This window comes from Diceros bicornis, chromosome 23 (genome assembly GCF_020826845.1).
Source record: "Diceros bicornis minor isolate mBicDic1 chromosome 23, mDicBic1.mat.cur, whole genome shotgun sequence".
In the NCBI taxonomy this organism is placed as follows: Eukaryota; Metazoa; Chordata; class Mammalia; order Perissodactyla; family Rhinocerotidae; genus Diceros; species Diceros bicornis.
Genome location: NC_080762.1, coordinates 29,640,848 through 29,661,063, shown reverse-complemented (window position 1 = coordinate 29,661,063; position 20,216 = coordinate 29,640,848). Strand labels below are relative to the sequence as shown.

Below are 20,216 nucleotides of genomic sequence, written 5' to 3'. Positions count from 1 at the left end.
AGGATCCTACATCCTGAAACCAGGTTAGGAAAAAAATGTTTGCAGAGATGGAAATCCAGATTCCACTAGGAATTCTCTCAACAAAAAGATAAGACTCAGAAAGAGTGTGTACAGAAAAATAAATACAAACAAATATTTGTTATCTTTGTGGTTGTTGGTGATTTTTGTTTTCGGTTCTTTTTTGTTATTGTTATGGTTAGCAAGTAAAACAAAAAACATTCTATTATCAATAATGTTAAACGTGAAAAAAAAAAACAACTGAAAGTAACCAGGATAGGAAATTATAGCAAAGCAGAAATTTAATCTAAAATCTTAAGCTAACACTCTTTATATAAGGCAGCAAACCCTCCTGAGACAGAAAACTATTAGCAATTTCAAAAGTCAAACATTTGTACATAGGAATAACAGAAAAGTATTGCCATAAAACATATGCATGACTTTAGAAATCTAAAGAAAGAAAGAATACGACTGTCACCACTCTAGTACTTGTATCATATTCCAAGACAGTAGAAACATAAGATGATCCAAGTTGAACTATTTAGGCAATGTCAGTGCTCACTTTCTTCACTATCTAATCCCAATAATTGAGGCTTAATGGTAAAAAAAAATATATGAAAAAGTTATTTGATAAAACTGAGAATAGAATAAACATAATTGTTAAAATTATATGTGAACATACTACATTTAAAATTTTAGTATATTCAGCTATTAAAATCTATGAATTAGAAATAAAATTGAAATCCAAATTATAAATATTTTGAACAGATTTAAAAGCACTATTTTCTAATCCTTTTATCCACATGCAGAAAATGTGATAAGACTTTGCTACGATGCTTCATGTTCCCAATTATACACAGTGAAAAACTTTTCATGAATTCAAAGTTTTCAAAAATAAACACATGTAACTTAATTTAAAGTCCTCATGGTGGAATTTACCGTCTTGTGACCGTTCTGGCAGGCCACATGCAGCGCTGTCTGCCCCATCGCGTCCTCAACATCAACGTCACTGACGTGCTGTACAAGGTCATGAAGTAGTTCCGTCCGCCCATTCACAGCCAGCCAGTGTATCTGTGTAGCCATTTAGTTACTTAACATTTGTGCAAGAGTGTTTCATATAAAAACAGCAGATAAATAATGCTATTATTTCTCAGCTGTAAACATGATATGCATACTAAAGATTAAAATTAAAATTTAAGCCCATATACTTTTTTCCTATATTTTCAACAGGGGAAAAATACACATTAAGATGTAGGTTACACCAGTAGGTATTCAAAATCAAGTACTTCATGGTTCAAAGTAATTAAGTATCCTAGACTTAGGATGACCAAATACTCTGCTTCTTAGATGACCCTGGACTCTATACATGGCTTGTCTCTAGAAAAAAGATAATGGATATTTTTCCTTTCCCAGAAGCAAACATAACTTAAAAAGTAATTAACACAGTAGATGTCATATTCTTTACTTTCTGTATTTTACAAGTCATGCATGTATCATACATAAATAATAAAATACATAGGAAAAATAAAAAATATAAAACACCTGTACCTCTACCACTCAAAGATAATCAATGTTAAAACTTTGGACTATACTATCCAGGCATTTTTTATTTGACTTTTTTCCATTAAAAAAATATATCATAAAACATCTGTTTTAAAATGGCAGCTTGAACACATGCATCAGCTTCTACTCCTTCCCCAATCACCACTGAAACGACAGTAGAGAGCACTTTTTCTTAAAGGACAGACCCATTACAATAAAGAAAAGGAGAGAATACAATAGCAACAAACCTTGAAAGCTGGAAGCTTTTGTTTGACTTGTCAGAACCAAAAGCTGAATCCTAAACCAGTAGCACAGAAAGCCAAGAAGGAAGGTGACTCAGATCACAGACCTCCCAAAAGTCTCAAGAATCGGCAATAAGCACCCTGCACCTCCTGAAGTAGGGGTGAATGTGGGACTAAAAACTGACCAGTTGAAAGTTTATCTAGTAAGATTCAGACCCTAGATCCCCATCCCTCCCCAACTCTGCAAGGCCAGTAACCGCCCCTCTCCAATCTGACAGAACCCAAGAGGCTTGAAAACAAAGAGTCTCTAGATAAGAGACACCAGGCACATTGAAACAAGAATATCACATTGAAAAAGAGAGACTTAGTGCAAGTTTACACGCAGAATATTGAAATCCCAAACCATTCTCCTTTACCCAGCATCCAGAAAGCTAACATGCTCCTGGCAGTTGGAAGAGCTTTCTCAGAGGAATGTGACCAGCTCAGGAGTAAATGCCTAAAGAAACTGACATCAGGGAGGATTCTGAGGACAAATGCCCAAGCAGACACCCTACACTGAAGCCCACAGTGAACAAACCTCACCCATTCAGACAGAGCTTTCAGATAGCTTTTTCCTGTTCCACCAAACGTTTGACAAATGCATCTAATTTGAAAGACAAAATACAAAATAAAAAAGCAAAACAGAGGAGAAGAGGAGCTATGAATATTCAAGAAAACAACATCAAAAGAAAAAACTAGGGGTTGGCCCAGTGCCATAGTGGTTAAGCACGCACGCTCCGCTTCAGTGGCCCAGGGTTCTCGGGTTCAGATCCCAGGCACAAACCGAGGCACCACTTATGAAGCCATGCTGTGGCAGAGTCCCATATAAAGTAGAGGAAGATGGGCACGGATGTTAGTTAGCCCAGGGCCAGTCTTCCTCGGCAAAGAGGAGGACTGGCAATGGATGTTAGCTCAGGGCTAATCTTCCTCACACACACACACAAAAAAACACTCTATGTAATACTCTCAGAGAACATACTGACTGCATCCTTGAAACAAGAACAGGAGACGACCTTTGTAAAAGGACAGCGCCAAAAAAAAATGAACTCTTGGAAATTAATATTATGATAGAGACCTGCAAACTCAAAGGAAGATTTAGAAGATAACATTGAGGAAGTCTCCTAGAAAGCACAAAAAGACAAAGAAATGGAGAAACAAGAGAAAAGATGAAAAAATTAAAAGGCTAGCCCAAGAGGTCCAATATTCAAAGAATAGGAATTCAAAAAGGAGGGAACAGGGAAAACAGAGGAGTAGAAATCATCAAAAAAATAATTTATGAAAATTTCTCTTGAGTTCCCATTACATGAGCTTCCAGGTTGACAGAGCCTCAGTATTATCCAGTCAAATGGATAAAATTAATCCAAACCAAGACATACAATCATGAAATTTTAGAACTCTCAGGACAAAGTATAATCTCTAAGTTTCTAGACAGAAAAAAACAGGTTTCACAAAAGCAGTCAAGAATCAAAATGGCAGCAAACTTCAAAACTGAAAGCTAGAGGATGACAAAATTCTAGGGGAAAACAATGTCCAGCCTAGAATTTTATTGTCATCTAAATTATCAATTACATAATCAGACAGACTCAAAGACTCAAGCAATATTCAGTCATGCAAAGCATCAACAAATTTACTTCCCATGCACCCTTTCTCAGTTAACTACTAGAAGATGTGCTACAGCAAAGTGACAGAATAGTAATCAGGCAACACAGACACAGAACCTATATAACAAAGAACACAAAACAAGAGACAGGCAAAAGGAATCTCCAGGATGATGAAGAGACATTCCAAACAACTGTGAAGCAGGCCTAGAAATCAACCAATCCGGCTTAGACAGAAGTCTCCATAAGAGACTCCTTCAAAACTCATCAAGAAGATGAAAGGCAATGAATATATGTTATAAGGATACTTACAAAGCTCAGGGAAAGTGTGGTAAGGAATTAATAATAAGTACTTAGAAAACTTTTTAAAAAGTTTTTAGAGCTGCAATATGGCAAGAAACAGAAATAAAAGACATACAGATTGGAAAGGAAAAGATAAAACTCTCTCTATTTGCAGATGACATGAGTGTCCACTTGGAAAATCCCAAGGAATCTACAAAAACTCCTAGAACTAATAAGTGAGTTCAACAAGGTTGCAGATACACAATCAACACATAAAAAGCAATCACATTTCTATATACTATCAGTGAACACGCAGAAACTGAAATTAAAAACATAATACCATTTACAATTGTTCCAAAGAAAACCAAACACTTAGCTAGGCACTTAAAATATGCACAAGATCTGGGGGCCGGCCCAGTGGCGCAGCGGTTAAGTGTGCAGGCTCTGCTGCAGCTGCCCGGGATTCGCCGGTTCGGATCCCAGGTGCACACCGACACACCGCTGATCAAGCCACGCTGTGGCGGCATCCCATATAAAATAGACGAAGATGGGCATAGATGTTAGCCCAGGGCCAATCTTTCTCAGCAAAAAAGAGAAAGATTAACATCGGATGTTAGCTCAGGGCTGATCTCCTTACAAAAAAAAAATATATATGCACAAGATCTATATGCTGAACAGTACAAAATGCTGCAAGAAATAAAAAACCTAAATAAATGGGGAGACATCTTGTGTTTATAGACTGAAAGACTCAACACAGTCAAGATGTCAATTCTCCCCAAACTGATCTATAGGTTTAATGCAATTCCAATAAAAATCCCAGCAAGGTTTTTTGCCATAGACAAGCTTATTCTCAAATTTATGTGGAAAGGCAAAAGAACCAGAATAGCTAACACAGTCTTGACAAAGAAAAATAAAGTGAGTGGAATTACTCAACCTGATCTTAAGGCTTACTATATAGCTACAGTAATCAAGACAGTATGGTATTGCCAAAGGGACAGACAGAGATCAGTTGGAAAGAACTGAAGACAGAGAAATAAGCCCACACAAACATGCCAAACAGATTTTTGAGAAAGATGCAAAACGAATTTCATGCAGGAAGGACAGCCTTTTTGACAAACAGTGCTAGAGTAATTGGACTTTATAGGCAAAAAAATGAACCTTGACTTAAGCGTCACATCTTACACAAATATTAGCTCAAAACAGATCATAGACAGATGTGAAATGTAAAATTATAAAACTTTTTGAAAAAAGGTAGGAGAAAATCTTCAGGATCTAGGCAAAGGGTTCTTAAACTTGATACCAAAAGCATAATCCTTAAAAAGAAAAACTGATATTGGACTTCATCAAAATTTAAAACTTTTGTACTACAAAAGATCCTGTTAAGAGTTTAAAAAGGCAAACTAAAGATTGGAAGAAAATATTTGCAAACCACATACCTAAACAAAGGACTAGTATCTTCAATACATAAAGAATTCTCAAAATCCAGTAAGAAAATGGGCAAATGACATGAACTGACATCTCACATAAGAGGATACACAGGTGGCAAAAAAGCATATGAAAAGATTTTCAACAACGTTAGCAATTAGGCAAAGCAAATTAAAACCACAACGAGATATCACTACACACCTATCATAACGGCTAAAATAAACAACAGTGACAATACCAAACGTGAGGTGAGGATGCTGAAAAACTAGATCACTTATGGGGCTGGCCCAGTGGCGTAGCGGTTAAGCGCGCATGCTGCACTGCAGCGGCCCAAGGGTTCGCAGGCTGTGATCACGGGCGCGCACCGACACACCGCCTGTCAAGCCATGATGTGACGGCGTCCCATATAAAGTGGAGGAAGATGGGCACAGACATTAGCCCTGGGCCAATCTTCCTCACCAAAAAGAGGAGGATTGGCATCGGATGTTAGCTCAGAGCTGATCTTCCTCACAAAAAAAAAAAAAAAAAACCAAACACTAGATCACTTATATGTTGCTGGTGTGGATATAAAATGATACAGCCACTCTAAAAAAGTTAGGCAGTGCATTTTAAAACTAAACACGAAACTACCATACAACCTAGCAACTGTATTCCTGGGCATTTATTCCAGAGAAATGAAAACATTTATGTTCACACAAAAACCTGCATGCTAATGTTTATGTTTATAGAAGCTTTATTCACAATAGACCCAAATGGGAAATGACCCAGAAGTCCTTCAACAGTGGATGGTTAAACAAACAGTGGTACATCTACACCAAGGAATACTAATCAGCAACATAAAGGAATGAACTACTGATATACACAATAACTTAGATCAATCCCCAGGTAATACGATGGCATACAGAAGCCAACCCCAAAAGGTTCCATACAGTATGATTCCATTTATACAACATTCTTGAAATGACAAAATTCAAGAAATGGAGAACAGATTAGTGGTTGCCTGGGATTAGGCAGGGGGTGGAGGGGAGGAAAGGTATGGTTATAAAAGAAGAACAAAACAAGACATCTTTGTGGAGGTGGAAATGTTCAGAATAGTGATTGTGGTAGTGGACACATGGACCTACACGGGTACTAAAACTGTATAAAACTTAATATACATACATACACACAGGAAAAACTGTGTACAAGTAAACAAGTAAAACCGGGGAAATCTGAGTAAGACAGATTGTATCAATGCCAATATCCTGGTCATGGTACTATACTACAACTTTGTAAACTGTTATCATTGAGGGAAACTGGGCAAAATATACAGCAGATTTCTCTGTAGCATTTATTAGAACTGTATACCAATCTACAATTATTTCAATTTTTTAAAATGCAATTATTAACTACACGAAAAGCAAAATGCTGTGTAAGAAAGAAAAGTAACTATAGCAAAGTACTTGGCCTAACTATGAATAGTTTTTATAGAGTTAAAAAATGAAAACACTGAAAAGTGACCTAAGTAAAATTATACAATATGAAGGGTGTGAGGGAAATGTGCTGGGACATGACAGGATAAGGGGAAGAGGCTGAAAGAGCAAAAACCTTATCTTCCGAAAAGTCAACAAGTGACGCCTAAAGCTGAAAAATCAAAAAGTAACAATATTAGCATGTTATTTAGATAGAGAGAAACAAAATATTTAAACCAATTAACATACTTGAGAGGAGGTGACTACTGAGTAAGAAGTTTGAGGTTGGGGAGGAAAATCAAGAGAATGTTTTCTTTCGGGGGGAGGGTATCATAAGGTAGATGGATATTTATTTGAGGTATAATGCCATACAATTCACCTATTTAAAGTACACAAATTACTGGTTTTTAGTATATTCACAGACTTATGCAATCATCACCACAATCAATTTTATTTTTTTTTTATTTATTTTTCCCCCAAAGCCCCGATAGATAGCTGTATGTCACAGCTGCACATCCTTCCAGTTGCTGCACGTGGGACGTGGCCTCAGCATGGCCGGAGAAGCGGTGCGTCGGTGCGCGCCGGGATCCGAACCCGGGCCGCCAGCAGCGGAGCGCGAGCACTTAACCGCTAAGCCACAGGGCCGGCCCGACCACAACCAATTTTAGAACATTACATTTCCCCCAAAAGAAACCCTGTACTCATTAGCAGTCACTGCCCATTTCCTCCATTTCCTCCAGATACATAAGGTGCAAGTCTCACTCTGACTTTGCCACCTGAGTAAACTAAGTCCCCACCGCCTTCAGTATTTCTTCCTGATGTTCTTTTGCTTTGTTCTCATAGAACTCTGTTACAGGCAATGAATTCTTTGAGAGTAGCTGGGAGATGGTATAGAGTGACATAAACAAATATTCCATCACTCCTATTGCCTCACTTTTATAATTTTGCTGAGTTCAGAACAAACGAACGCAGGTCTAAATACCTCACCCCTAAGAGCAATATAAATAAGGCAGGGAAAAGTCTACAAACCCGGCAAGAGTTTATGGTGCTGAATGATGGAGCCTTTGCAGATACTAATATTTTGAATTGTTCTTTTGTTTGACTCTACCCCCACCCCAACCTTGACAATGTGCCTTGGCAACATTCAGGATGAGTGAGCATAAAACATACTTCGTTCAAAAAGTGATGGAAGAGTGATGTTGAAGAGCATCACACGCTCAAATGGAGCATGCTCTCTTTCATCTCCAAGCCTTTGCCAATCTATTCCATAGAGCTAGAACTCTCTTCCCCACTCCCACTCCCAACTCCACAAACACCACTTTCACAGTCTAACTTTTATTTGTCCCTTCGGCCTCAGCTCACGTGATGCTTCCCTGGGATGCCTCCTCCAACGCCCTAGGTGAGGATGGGTCCCCTGCTATGACTTCCATAGCCTCTCCTTCTCCTATGTTAACATTGATTACACTGTGTCACCATTGCCTGTTGACTTTCCTGTCTTCCTTGGAAGTCTGGGACAACTAGGACCAGGACAGTCATATTCACTACTCTATCCCCACACCAACAAAGTGCCAAGCACACAGTAGGTATTCAAGAAATTCCTGTTGAAAGAACAAATGAATGAAGAAACATGAGGAGTCCTTTGTGAGGTTGACCAGCCTAGGAAACACGCAGTCAACAGTACTCTCTTCTTGTAAGAAAAATCCTGGGGCTCTTGGCTCTCTATTGAAGGTTCCCTCTATCTCAGGAGCCCCTGGCTTTACTGCCCCACTTGTTTGGTGGCAACTACTCAATTCTCAGCAACACATTTCCACCTCCCCAGCTGACGCAGTCACTGGGCTCGACTACTGAATCAATCCCACCATGGTGGTCAGGGACTAGGCAGGAACATGCTTGGGGGCCAGAGCGGTTTCCAAATGGAGGAGGCACACCACACCACTCAGAGCCACAGGAGAGAGCACCCAGGTTGGTCCCAGGCAGAAAGAGCAGAGATTGTTTTTCTATAATAAGCTTTGTAGAATCATTTGACTCTTTAAATATATGCACGAATAATTTTTTATTTATTTTTTATTTTTTTATCAGTCTACTTATTTTTTAATTTTTTGTTTATTGCAGTAACATTGGTTTATAACACTGTAAAAACTTCAGGTGTACATGATTATACTTCTATTTCTGCATAGATTACATCATGTTCACCACCAAAATACTAATTACAACCCATCACCACACACATGTACCAAATTATCCCTTTCACCCTCCTCCCTCCTCCCTTCCCCTCTGGTAACCACCAATCCAATCTCTGTCCCTATGTGTTTGTTTATTGTTGTTATTATCTACTACTTAATGAAGGAAATCATATGGTATTTGACCTTCTCCCTCTGACTTATTTCACTTTGCATTATACCCTCAATGTCCATCCATGTTGTCACAAATGGCTGGATTTCATCGTTTCTTATGGCTGAGTAGTATTCCATTGTGTATATATACCACAGCTTCTTTATCCATTCGTCCCTTGATGGGCACTTAGGTTGCTTCCAAGTCTTGGCTATTGTGAATAACGCTGCAATGAACACAGGGGTGCATGTACCTTTACAAATTGGTGTTTTCAAGTTCTTTGGATAAATACTCAGCAGTGGAATAGCTGGATCGTATGGTAGTTCTATCCTTGATTTTTTGAGGAATCTCCATACTGTTTTCCATAGTGGCTGCACCAGTTTGCACTCCCACCAGCAGTGTATGAGAGTTCCCTTCTCTCCACTTCCTCTCCAACACATGTTGTTTCCTGTCTTGTTAATTATAGCCATTCTGACGGGCGTGAGGTGATATCTCATTGTAGTTTTGATTTGCATTTCCCTGATAGTTAGTGATTTTGAACATCTTTTCATGTGTCTGTTGGCCATCTGTATATCTTCTTTGGAGAAATGTCTGTTCAGGTCTTTTGCCCATTTTTTAATTGGGTTGGTAGTTTTTTTGTGGTTGAGATGCATGAGTTCTTTATATATTTTGGAGATTAAGCCCCTATCAGATGTATGGTTTGCAAATATTTTCTCCCAATTGTTCGGTTGTCTTTTCGTTTTGTTGATGGTTTCCTTTGCTGTGCAGAAGCTTTTAAGTTTGATGTAGTCCCATGTGTTTATTTTTTCTATTGTTTCTCTTGCCCGGTCAGACATGGTGTTTGAAAAGATGTTGCTAAGACAGATGTCGAAGAGCATACTGCCTATGTTTTCTTCTAGAAGTTTCAGAGTTTCAGGTCTTACATTCAAGTCTTTGATCCATTTGGAGTTAATTTTTGTGTATGGTGTAAGGTAAAGGTCTACTTTCATTTTTTTGCATGTGGCTATCCAGTTTTCCCAACACCATTTGTTGAAGAGACTTTCTTTTCCCCATTGTATGTTCTTGGCTCCTTTGTCAAAGATTAGCTGTCCATAGATGTGTGGGTTTATTTCTGGGCTTTCGATTCTATTCCATTGATCTGTGTGTCTGTTTTTGTGCCAGCACCATGCTGTTTTGGTTACTATAGCTTTGTAGTATATTTTGAAACCAGGGAGTGTGATACCTCCAGCTTTGTTCTTTTTTCTCAGGATTCCTTTAGCTATTTGGGGTCTTTTGTTGTTCCATATAAATTTTAGGATTCTTTGTTCTATTTCTGTGAAAAATGTTGTTGGAAGTTTGATAGGGATTGCATTGAATCTATAGATGGCTTTAGGAAGTATGGACATCTTAACTATGTTAATTCTTCCAATCCAGGAGCACGGAATATCTTTCCATTTCTTTGTGTCTTCTTCAATTTCTTTCAGAAATGTTTTATAGTTTTCGGTGTACAGATCTTTCACCTCTTTGGTTAAGTTTATTCCTAGGTATTTTATTCTTTTTGTTGCAATTGTAAATGGGATGGTACTCTTAATTTCTCTTTCTGCTACTTCGTTGTTAGTGTACAGAAATGCAACTGATTTTTGTATGTTGATTTTGTATCCTGCAACTTTACCGTATTCATTTATTACTTCTAAAAGTTTTCTGGTGGATTCTTTAGGGTTTTCTATATATAAAATCATGTCATCTGCAAATAGTGACAGTTTCACTTCTTCCTTTCCAATTTGGATCCCTTTTATTTCTTTTTCTTGCCTGATTGCTCTGGCTAGGACTTCCAGTACTATGTTAAATAGGAGTGGTGAGAGTGGGCATCCTTGTCTGGTTCCTGTTCTTAGAGGGATAGCTTTCAGTTTTTCACCATTGAGGATGATATTAGCTGTGGGTTTCTCATATATGGTCTTTATTATGTTGAGGTACTTTCCCTCTATACCCATTTTATTCAGAGTATTTATCCTAAATGGATGCTGTATCTTGTCAAATGCTTTCTCTGCATCTATTGAGATGATCATGTGATTTTTATTCTTCATTTTATTAATGTGGTGTATCACACTGATTGATTTGCGAATGTTAAACCATCCCTGCATACCTGGAATAAATCCCACTTGATCGTGGTGTATAATCTTTTTAACGTATTGTTGTATGTGATTTGCTAGTATTTTGTTGAGGATTTTTGCATCGATGTTCATCAGTGATATTGGCCTGTAATTTTCTTTTTTTGTGTTGTCCTTGTCTGGTTTTGGTATCAGGGTAATGTCAGCTTCGTAGAATGAGTTAGGGAGCTTCCCCCTCTCCTCAATTTTTTGGAAGAGTTTGAGAAGGATAGGTATTAAGTCTTATTTGAATGTTTGGTAGAATTCAACAGGGAACCCGTCTGGTCCTGGACTTTTATTTTTGGGGAGGTTTCTGATTACTGTTTCGATCTCCTTACTGGTGATTGGTCTATTCAAATTCTCTACTACTTCTTGATCCAGTTTTGGAAAGATGTATAATTCTAAGAATTTATCCATTTCTTCCAGATTGTTGAATTGGTTGGCATATAGCTTTTCATAGTATTCTCTTATAACCTTTTGTATTTCTGAGGTGTCTGTTGTAACCTCTCCTCTTTCATTTCTGATTTTACTTATTTGTGCCTTCTCTCTTTTTTTCTTGGTGAGTCTAGCTAAAGGTTTGTCAATTTTATTGATCTTTTCAAAGAACCGGCTCTTGGTTTTATTAATGTTTTCTATTGTGTTTTTGGTCTCTATTTCATTTATTTCTGCTCTGATTTTTATGATTTCCCTTCTTCTACTGATTTTGGGCTTTGTTTGTTCTTCTTTTTCCAGTTCCTTTAGGTGCATTGTTAGATTGTTTATTTGAGATTTTTCTTGTTTGTTGAGATAGGCCTGTATTGCTATAAACTTCCCTCTTAGAACTGCTTTTGCTGCATCCCATAAATTCTGGCATGTCATATTTTCATATGTCTCCAGGTATTTTTTGATTTCTTCTTTGATTTCTTCGTTGACCCAGTCGTTGTTCAGTAGCATTTTGTTTAATCTCCACATATTTGTGGCTTTTCTGATTTTCTTCCTATAGTTGATTTCTAGTTTCATACCATTGTGGTCAGAAAAGATGCTTGGTATTATTTCAATCTTCTTAAATTTATGGAGACTTGTTTTGTGGCCTAATATGTGATCAATCCTGGGGAATGTTCCATGTGCATTTGAAAAGAACGTGTATTCTTCGGTTTTTGGATGGAATGCTCTGTATATATCTACTAGGTCCATCTGTTCTAGTGTGTCGTTTAAGGCCAATGTTTCCTTATTGATCTTCTGTTTGGATGATCTATCCGTTGGTGTAAGTGGAGTGTTAAAGTCCCCTACTATTATTGTGTTACTGTCTATTTCTGTTTTTATGTCTGTTAATAATTGCTTTATATATTTAGGTGCACCTACATTGGGTGCATAGATATTTACAAGCGTTATATCCTCTTGTTGGATTGTTCCCTTGATCATTATGTAATGCCCTTTTTTATCTCTTTTTACAGCTTTTGTTTTGAAGTCTATTTTGTCTGATATGAGTACTGCTACCCCAGCTTTCTTTTCATTGCCATTTGCGTGGAGTATCTTTTTCCATCCCTTCACTTTCAGTTTGTGAGTGTGTTTAGGTCTGAAGTGTGTCTCTTGTATGCAGCATATATACGGGTCTTGTTTTTTTACCCCGTCAGCCACCCTATGCCTTTTAATTGAAGAATTTAGTCCATTGACGTTTAAAGTAGCTATTGATAAGTATGTACTTACTGCCATTTTTTAACTTTTTTTTTTTTTCTCAGTGTTTTAGTCCTTCTCTGTTCCTTTCTTCTTCTATACAGAATTGATGGTCACTTTAGTTTGACCTCTGTCTGAAAGCTGTACTCTTTAACTCCCCTCCTCCCTCCTTTTGTTTTTGATATCATATCTAACCTCTTTTTTGTGCATTTGTATCCATTACCCTCTTATCATGGAAATAGACAATTTTTCCTATTGGTGGTCTTCTCTTTTCCCCTTAAATCAGTCCCTTTAACATTTCTTGTAGCACTGGTTTCTTGGTGACAAACTCCTTTAATTTTTGCTTGTCTGGGAAATTTTTGATCTCTCCTTCCATTTTGAATGATAACCTTGCTGGGTAGAGTATTCTTGGCTGTAAGTTTTTTCCTTTTAGCACTTTAAATATATCGTGCCATTCTCTTCTAGCCTGTAAGGTTTCTGCTGAGAAGTCAGCTGATAGCCTTATGGGGTTTCCTTTGTATGTAACTTGACATTCTCTTGCGGCTTTTAGGATTCTCTCTTTATCTTTAATTCTGGACATTTTGATTATGATGTGTCTTGGTGTGGGCCTCTTTGGGTTTATCTTGTTTGGGGCTCTCTGTGCTTCCTGTACCTGCATGTCTGTTTCCTTCCTTAGGTTAGGGAAGTTTTCATCTATTATTTCTTGAAATAGATTCTCTGCCCCCTTGTCTCGCTCTACTCCTTCCGGGACACCTATAACACGGATGTTAGTGCGCTTGATGTTGTCCCAGAGGTCCCTTAGACTGTCCTCACTCTTTTTAATTCTTTTCTCTTTCACCTGTTCCACCTTGGGTAATTTCTTCTAGTCTTTCGTCCAGCTCACAGATCCGTTCTTCTGTATCCTCTACTCTGCTTTTGAGTCCCTCTAATGAATTTTTCATTTCCAGTATTGTATTCTTCATTTCTGATTGGTTCTTTTTTATATCTTCCATTTCTTTGTTGACATTCTCACTGAGTTCATCTATTCTTCTCCCCAGATCAGTGAGCATCCTTAACACTCTTAGTTTGAACTGTCTGTCGGGTAGGTTGCTCATTTCTGTTTCACTTAGTTCCTTTTCTGGGGTTTTTTCCTGTTCCCTTACTTGGAATGTATTCTATAATAAGCTTTGTAGAATCATTTGACTCTTTAAATATATGCACGAATAATTTTTTAAATAAAAATTTGATTTTTAAAAATTTTCTATTCTACTTCCCTTAAAGTTCAGGCGTGAAAGGGAGAAATTAGCAGATACAAACTTCTGGGATTAATCAGATTATGTTAATACTGGACATCTTATATTGCCTATACTAGAGAGCGTCCTAAAGACAGATCTGTGTCAATTCCATAGTTTTATAACCCTCTGTAGTACCTACAATATCACTGAGCATCTTGTAGATATTCGGAATACAGTTTTTCTTTACAGAGTAGATGGTGTTATATTGTTAACATATAACAAAATATGGATTACCACAGCAATTGTGGATTCCATATAATAATCATGATTGAGTTTATTCTTTAATAAGTCATTCAAAGAATAATTCAAATCTTAGGGAAGCTATTTTTTTACGCCCCAGCCCAAAAAGATTTTTAATCAGAAAGGCCTTGAAAATCGGCATGGCACATAAATACTCAATATTCTTCTTTATTCACAAATTGAAAGATTCATAATCTACAAATATTACCAAAGGAAGGAAAAGACATTTTTTTAGCTTTACTGAGGTATAACTGACAAATAAAATTATAAGATACTTAAAATGTACAATGTGATACTTGATACACATTGTGAAAGGATTCCCATCATCCAGTTAATTAATACATCTGTCACCTCACATATAGGAAGGTAAAATTTAACAAATAAAATTTAACATCTGGGCTGGCCCCGTGGCTTAGTGGTTAAGCGCGCGCACTCCGCTGCTGGCGGCCCAGGGTTCGGATCCCGGGCGCGCACCGACGCACCGCTTCTTCAACACCATGCTGAGGCCACGTCCCACATACAGCAACTAGAAGGATGTGCGGTTATGACATACAACTATCTACTGGGGCTTTGGGGGAAAAAATAAATTAATGAAAAAAAAAAATTTAACATCTGTCATGACTTCAATTTCTCAATAAGCACATAATTCTATTTTATCTCTACTTCTATAACAAATAATGCTCCATTAAATAATTACTATTTGATTAAAATTTTTTGATTTCAACAGTCTCTTCAGAAATATCCCATACCACCTCCCTGTAAGATCTATATGGATCAAAAATATATTAAGTTATTTTTGAAAAGAAAGTGACATGGCAAAATGGATAAAAATACTAGTTTAAATAAGATATAACAAGTCTGAAAGGATATAGGCCAAAATATTAACAGTGGTTATCTCTGAGTGCAAGAATACAGGTGAGTGATCCTTCCCTTCGTTACCTTTGTTACCTTTGTTTCCTTTCTGCCTAGCCATCCAATTTTCCTACAAGGTACATATTAAAAGCATTTAAAAGGACATAATGAAAAATAGCTCTCCCAAAATGAACTCATAGTACACCTTAGCATGGATGCTCCTAAGAAGTCCCTTGCAAGTCAGTGATAAAAGCTAGGGCAATAAGACTTCAAAATAAATGAAAAGGCATAAACTTCAAAAGAAAGAGAAAAGAGAAACACGGTGGAACCATAACTTCTCTTAATAAATATGGCTGAAAACTATATCTCAAATCATTCTGCATCATCTTAATTACCCAAAGAAGTAACCTGCAGAAACATTTGTACTACACTTTGTATTACTATCACCTTCAATATTATTTTCTAAAAAGTATTCTAAAAATCTTAGATAAAAGTCTTAGCACTTACTGCTGTAAGGCCTTCATTATTACAAATGTTGACATCAGCACTGTATTCTAATAACTTACTCATGCATTTCTTCTGCCTGAAAAAGAAAAAGAGACAGTGACAGATAACTGATACTAGAAAGAGACAGTGACAGATAACTGATACTAGAAAAATAAACACATGGCAATTATTTTACTGAAATATTAACTATACTCAGCATTAGTTGATGGCAAGTATCTGTATCTGCAATATTTAACATTTGAAATAAAATAAATATTTTATTTCATGTTTTAATACATGTTATACAAACATATAACATTTGAAATAAAATACAAAATTGTTTCTATGACTCAAAGATAACAGGATAAAGAAAAAGCACAATGAGGTTTTCATGTCATTGGGACAAATTCATTATTCAAAATGCCGAGAACCTTCTAGTGTTGACTGACTAGTTGGAAAAGTAATCTTCATTAGAAATTTGAGACAATATTAAATAGTCTAATGGAAAAGGAATGGATATAGCAAAATGATGTCTCATTGTATCCTACATTCTTGATTGCAAAATATTTAAAAGTTAATGCTGAGTTATAAAAATATAACGAAAAAATTAATAAAATTCACGTCTATGCATCCCCCTACCCACTTCATTTTTTTTCCTATTATTTTTACTGTGGTAAAATACACATAACATAAAATTTATCATCTTAACCATTTTTAAGCATACAGTTCAGTGGTATTAAGTACATTCATACTGTTGTGCAACCATCACCACTATCCATCTCACGAACTCTTTTCATCTTGCAAAACTGAAACTCTATACCCATTAAAGAATAACTCCCCATTCCCTCTCCCCTTAGCCCCTGGCAACCACTGTTCTTCGTCTCTATGATTTGGGTTTATCCAAGTACCTCACAAAAGTGGAATCATACAGTGTTCGTGTTTTTGTGACTGGCTTCTTTCACTTAGCATAATGTCCTCAAGGTTCACCCACATTGTAGCATGTCAGAATTTCCTTCCTTTTTAAGGCTGGATAATATTCTACTGTACGTATATACCACATTTTGCTTATCCATTCATCTGTCAATGGACACTTAAGTTGCTTTCATTTTAGCTATTATGAATAATGCTGTTATGAACATGGGTGTACAAATATTTCTTCAAGACCCTGCTTTCAATTTTATTGGGTATATACCCAGAAGTGGGATGGCTGGATCATGTGGTAATTCTATTTTTAATTTTTTAAGGAACTGCCAAACTGCTGGTTTTCAGAGCACCTGTACCACTTTACATTCCCACTAACAGTGTGCAAGAATTGCAATTTCTCCACATCCTCACAACCACTTGTTTTCTGCTTTGATAGCCATGCTAATGAGTGTGAGTTGGTATCTCACTGTAGTTTTGATTTGCATTTCCCTAATGATTAGTGATATTGAGCATCTTTAGAACATGAAAAGATAGGAAACATGAAAAGATATGCATTTGTATATCTTTTTTGGAGAAATGTCAAGTCCTTTGCCCCCTTTTGAATTGCCTACCCATTTCATTTTGCTCACAATGTTTCCTCTTAGATGATCCATTCCTAGTCACTATCCAATATTCATCTCAATTTCCCCTTCATTAAATAATAAAATGAAAATTCCTGCTTTGGAAACTGAAAATGATACACACACGCGCAATATATATATAATATACATTTTATTTATTTTTTGTGTGTGTGTGAGGAAGATCAGCCCTGAGCTAACATCCATGCCAATCCTCCTCTTTTTGCTGAGGAAGACCGGCTCTGAGCTAACATCTATTGCCAATCCTCCTTTTTTTTTTTTCCCTTTTTCTCCCCAAAGCCCCAGTAGATAGTTGTATGTCATAGTTGCACACCCTTCTAGCTGCTGTATGTGGGACACCGCCTTAGCATGGCTGGACAAGCGGTGCATCGGTGCGCACCTGGGATCCGAACCTGGGCCGCCGGTAGCGGAGCATGTGAACTTAACCACTAAGCCACAGGGCTGGCCCCTATAATATACATTTTATATATAAGCTTGATTATGCTCAGTACTGAACTGATTAAGGAAATATGATATAATCCATGACATGAAGTTTATGATCTAGTTGACCAAATAGTTATATTTGTATATATATGTAAAATATAAAATAGTGTATATGTAATAGTATATTATGTATACTATATTGAAAAATATAGTATATATAGTATGTATAGTATTAATACATACAAGTATACTACATATATAGTATATGATATATAGAGAGTATATAGTACATATATATGTGTATATATTACTATTTACTCAATTAGATCATAAATTTCTTCATGCCATGGATTATATCATTTTTCTTTAATCAACTCAGTACTGAGCATAGCTAGGTACTTTCATTAAAACTTTACTATTAATTATTCAGTCTTATAAGTCAATAACTAAAATTTTTATTGACTGAATAAACCTTTTAAAAGAAAACAACAAATTACATTTCTTGCTTTGGTTTTTTGTATCTGAAACAAAGTTAAATATCATTTAAAATCACCATTACAATCAAAGAAATGGAAAAAAATAAAGCTCTGAGTAAACTTGTAAGTTCAAACATTTACAAAGTTCCTCCATCTAACACATTGTTATAAAAACCTTAGGAATAAATCTTCAACAATCATGAGACAATAGACCAGACAGTTCTATTAAAATGAACACGTTGGGCAGGCCCCGTGGCTTAGCGGTTAAGAGCGTGCGCTCCGCTGCTGGCGGCCTGGGTTCAGATCCCAGGCACGCACCGACACACCGCTTCTCCAGCCATGCTGAGGCCGTGTCCCACATACAGCCACTAGAAGGATGTGCAGCTATGACATACAACTATCTACTGGGGCTTTGGGGGAAAAAAATAAATAAATAAATAAAAATTAAAATGAACACATTGTTTAAAATATGTATGTATGGGTGTGTGTGAGTGTGGGTGTGTGGGGGTGGTGTGCGTGTGTGTGTGTGTGTGTGTGTGTACCCATATTGCTGGATTTCTAAAACCTATTCAGAAGCCTGTCATGGACCATTGGCCTGTTACCAAAATAAACACTTAGGTGGGAATCAGCCAGGGAAACAGTCCTAAAGAAGTGTTTAAGGTAGGGGTTGTTGAAGAAAAGCAGCAATCCATAACGCTCTCCCTCCCAAAAACGAACTACAAAAGGTCCAGGGCAATATGAGAGAAATATATCCTCTATTTTTTACTTAATCATTATTGCTACTTTCCAGAACCTAAGTAAATCAAAACAACCCACTAAGTGAGCACCTATTTTGCTAAGAATTGGAGCTAAAATATTAAATAACACACAGGCTCTGCCCTTTATGAGCTCACAATCTAGCCCAAAAAATAAAGAAAAAGATCACGTTTCAAATCTGACCAATACACAACCTAAGGATACAGGATAATTTTGAAGTCTTCCCTTTTACCATTCTCATACAACTGTGAGCAACGTTGGATCCTCCTGTACAGGAAGCAACTATTTTCCTGCCCAGATATTGCAACAATTATAGGAAGCTTACAGTAACCCCCATGACACAGGGACCAGTCATCCAAGTGCTCTGTGGCAGCTTAATGGGTCTTCTATTGGAAAGGAGGCCAATTCAGTAGTAATGCGCCCAGCACTAACGGGTGAAGAGAGAAATGCTAAAGCAGGCTGAGAGAAATATACTATCCATCTGACTCATAATGAGAGCTGAGGGCACAAAACAAAAAACTAACCCCAAAAACTAGATGGACCAGCAAAATGGGCAGAATTCCCCTATGACTTCTGCTTCGGTCTAGACAAATTGGAACTCAAGAAATTATAGTAAGAAGCTATTTCTGAAAACATCAGAAGCTACAGGAAGTAACAAGTACTCGAGTCACTTAGCAAACATTTATCGAGCACCTCTAAGTTGTACAAGGCACTCATTCAATAAATAATAAAAACCAAAATAGTTAAGAATCAAGTATCAAAAGTAATTTTTATAGAAATAGAAAGGCATCCAAATTAGATGTTATGTGAGGATTACGAACTCTTCTTACTCCTTTTCTCCTCACTGAGTTGCCATGTAAATCATGTAATATCTGTCACATTTCTTCATCTTTTTTTTTTTTTTTTTTTTGTGAGGAAATCAGCCCTGTGCTAACATCTGCCAATCCTCCTCTTCTTTTGCCGAGGAAGATCAGCCCTGGGCTAACATCCACGCCCATCTTCCTCCACTTTATATGGGATGCCGCCACAGCATGGCTTGCCAAGCAGTGCATCGGTGCACGCCCGGGACCAGCAAACCCCGGGCCACCGCAGCAGAGCGCACACACTTAACTGCTTGAGCCGCCGGTCCGGCCCCATATTTCTTCATCTTTAACAGTAAGGGCCTCCAACCTAAATGTTCTCACCAAAAAATAAAAAGATAAATATGTGAGGTGATGGTAATGGATGTGTTAACTAGATGAGAGGAATCCTTTCACAATATATATGGATATCAAATCATCATGACATACACTTTAAATATCTTACAATTTTGTCAATTATACCTCAACAAAGCCAGAGGGAGAAAAAAAAAGGAATGGTCTCCTAAATGACTAAGTCTCCCTCTAAATGGCAGTAGACATTTTATCCCTGCTGTGCACCAAACTGTCCTTTCATTTACAGCTGCTGAGACAGAGGACTGAG

The 20,216-nt window shown here is 37.1% G+C and overlaps 1 protein-coding gene across 7 annotated transcripts in view; it reads right to left on the bottom strand.

Annotated features, from left to right (window-relative positions):
- Positions 1-20,216, bottom strand: part of HACE1 (HECT domain and ankyrin repeat containing E3 ubiquitin protein ligase 1) — a 110,714-nt gene that overhangs the window by 80,260 nt on the left and 10,238 nt on the right. For 4 of the 7 annotated variants that reach the window (XM_058566559.1, XM_058566560.1, XM_058566563.1 and 1 more), the window contains exons 5-6: positions 15,560-15,635; positions 937-1,068 (exon numbers count right to left, since the gene is read on the bottom strand). In XM_058566559.1, coding sequence (XP_058422542.1) covers positions 937-1,068; positions 15,560-15,635 — 208 coding nt within the window. Of the gene's footprint in view, positions 1-936; positions 1,069-15,559; positions 15,636-20,216 lie in introns of those variants that run through there. The other 3 variants (XM_058566562.1, XM_058566564.1, XM_058566565.1) reach the window with 2 other exon arrangements.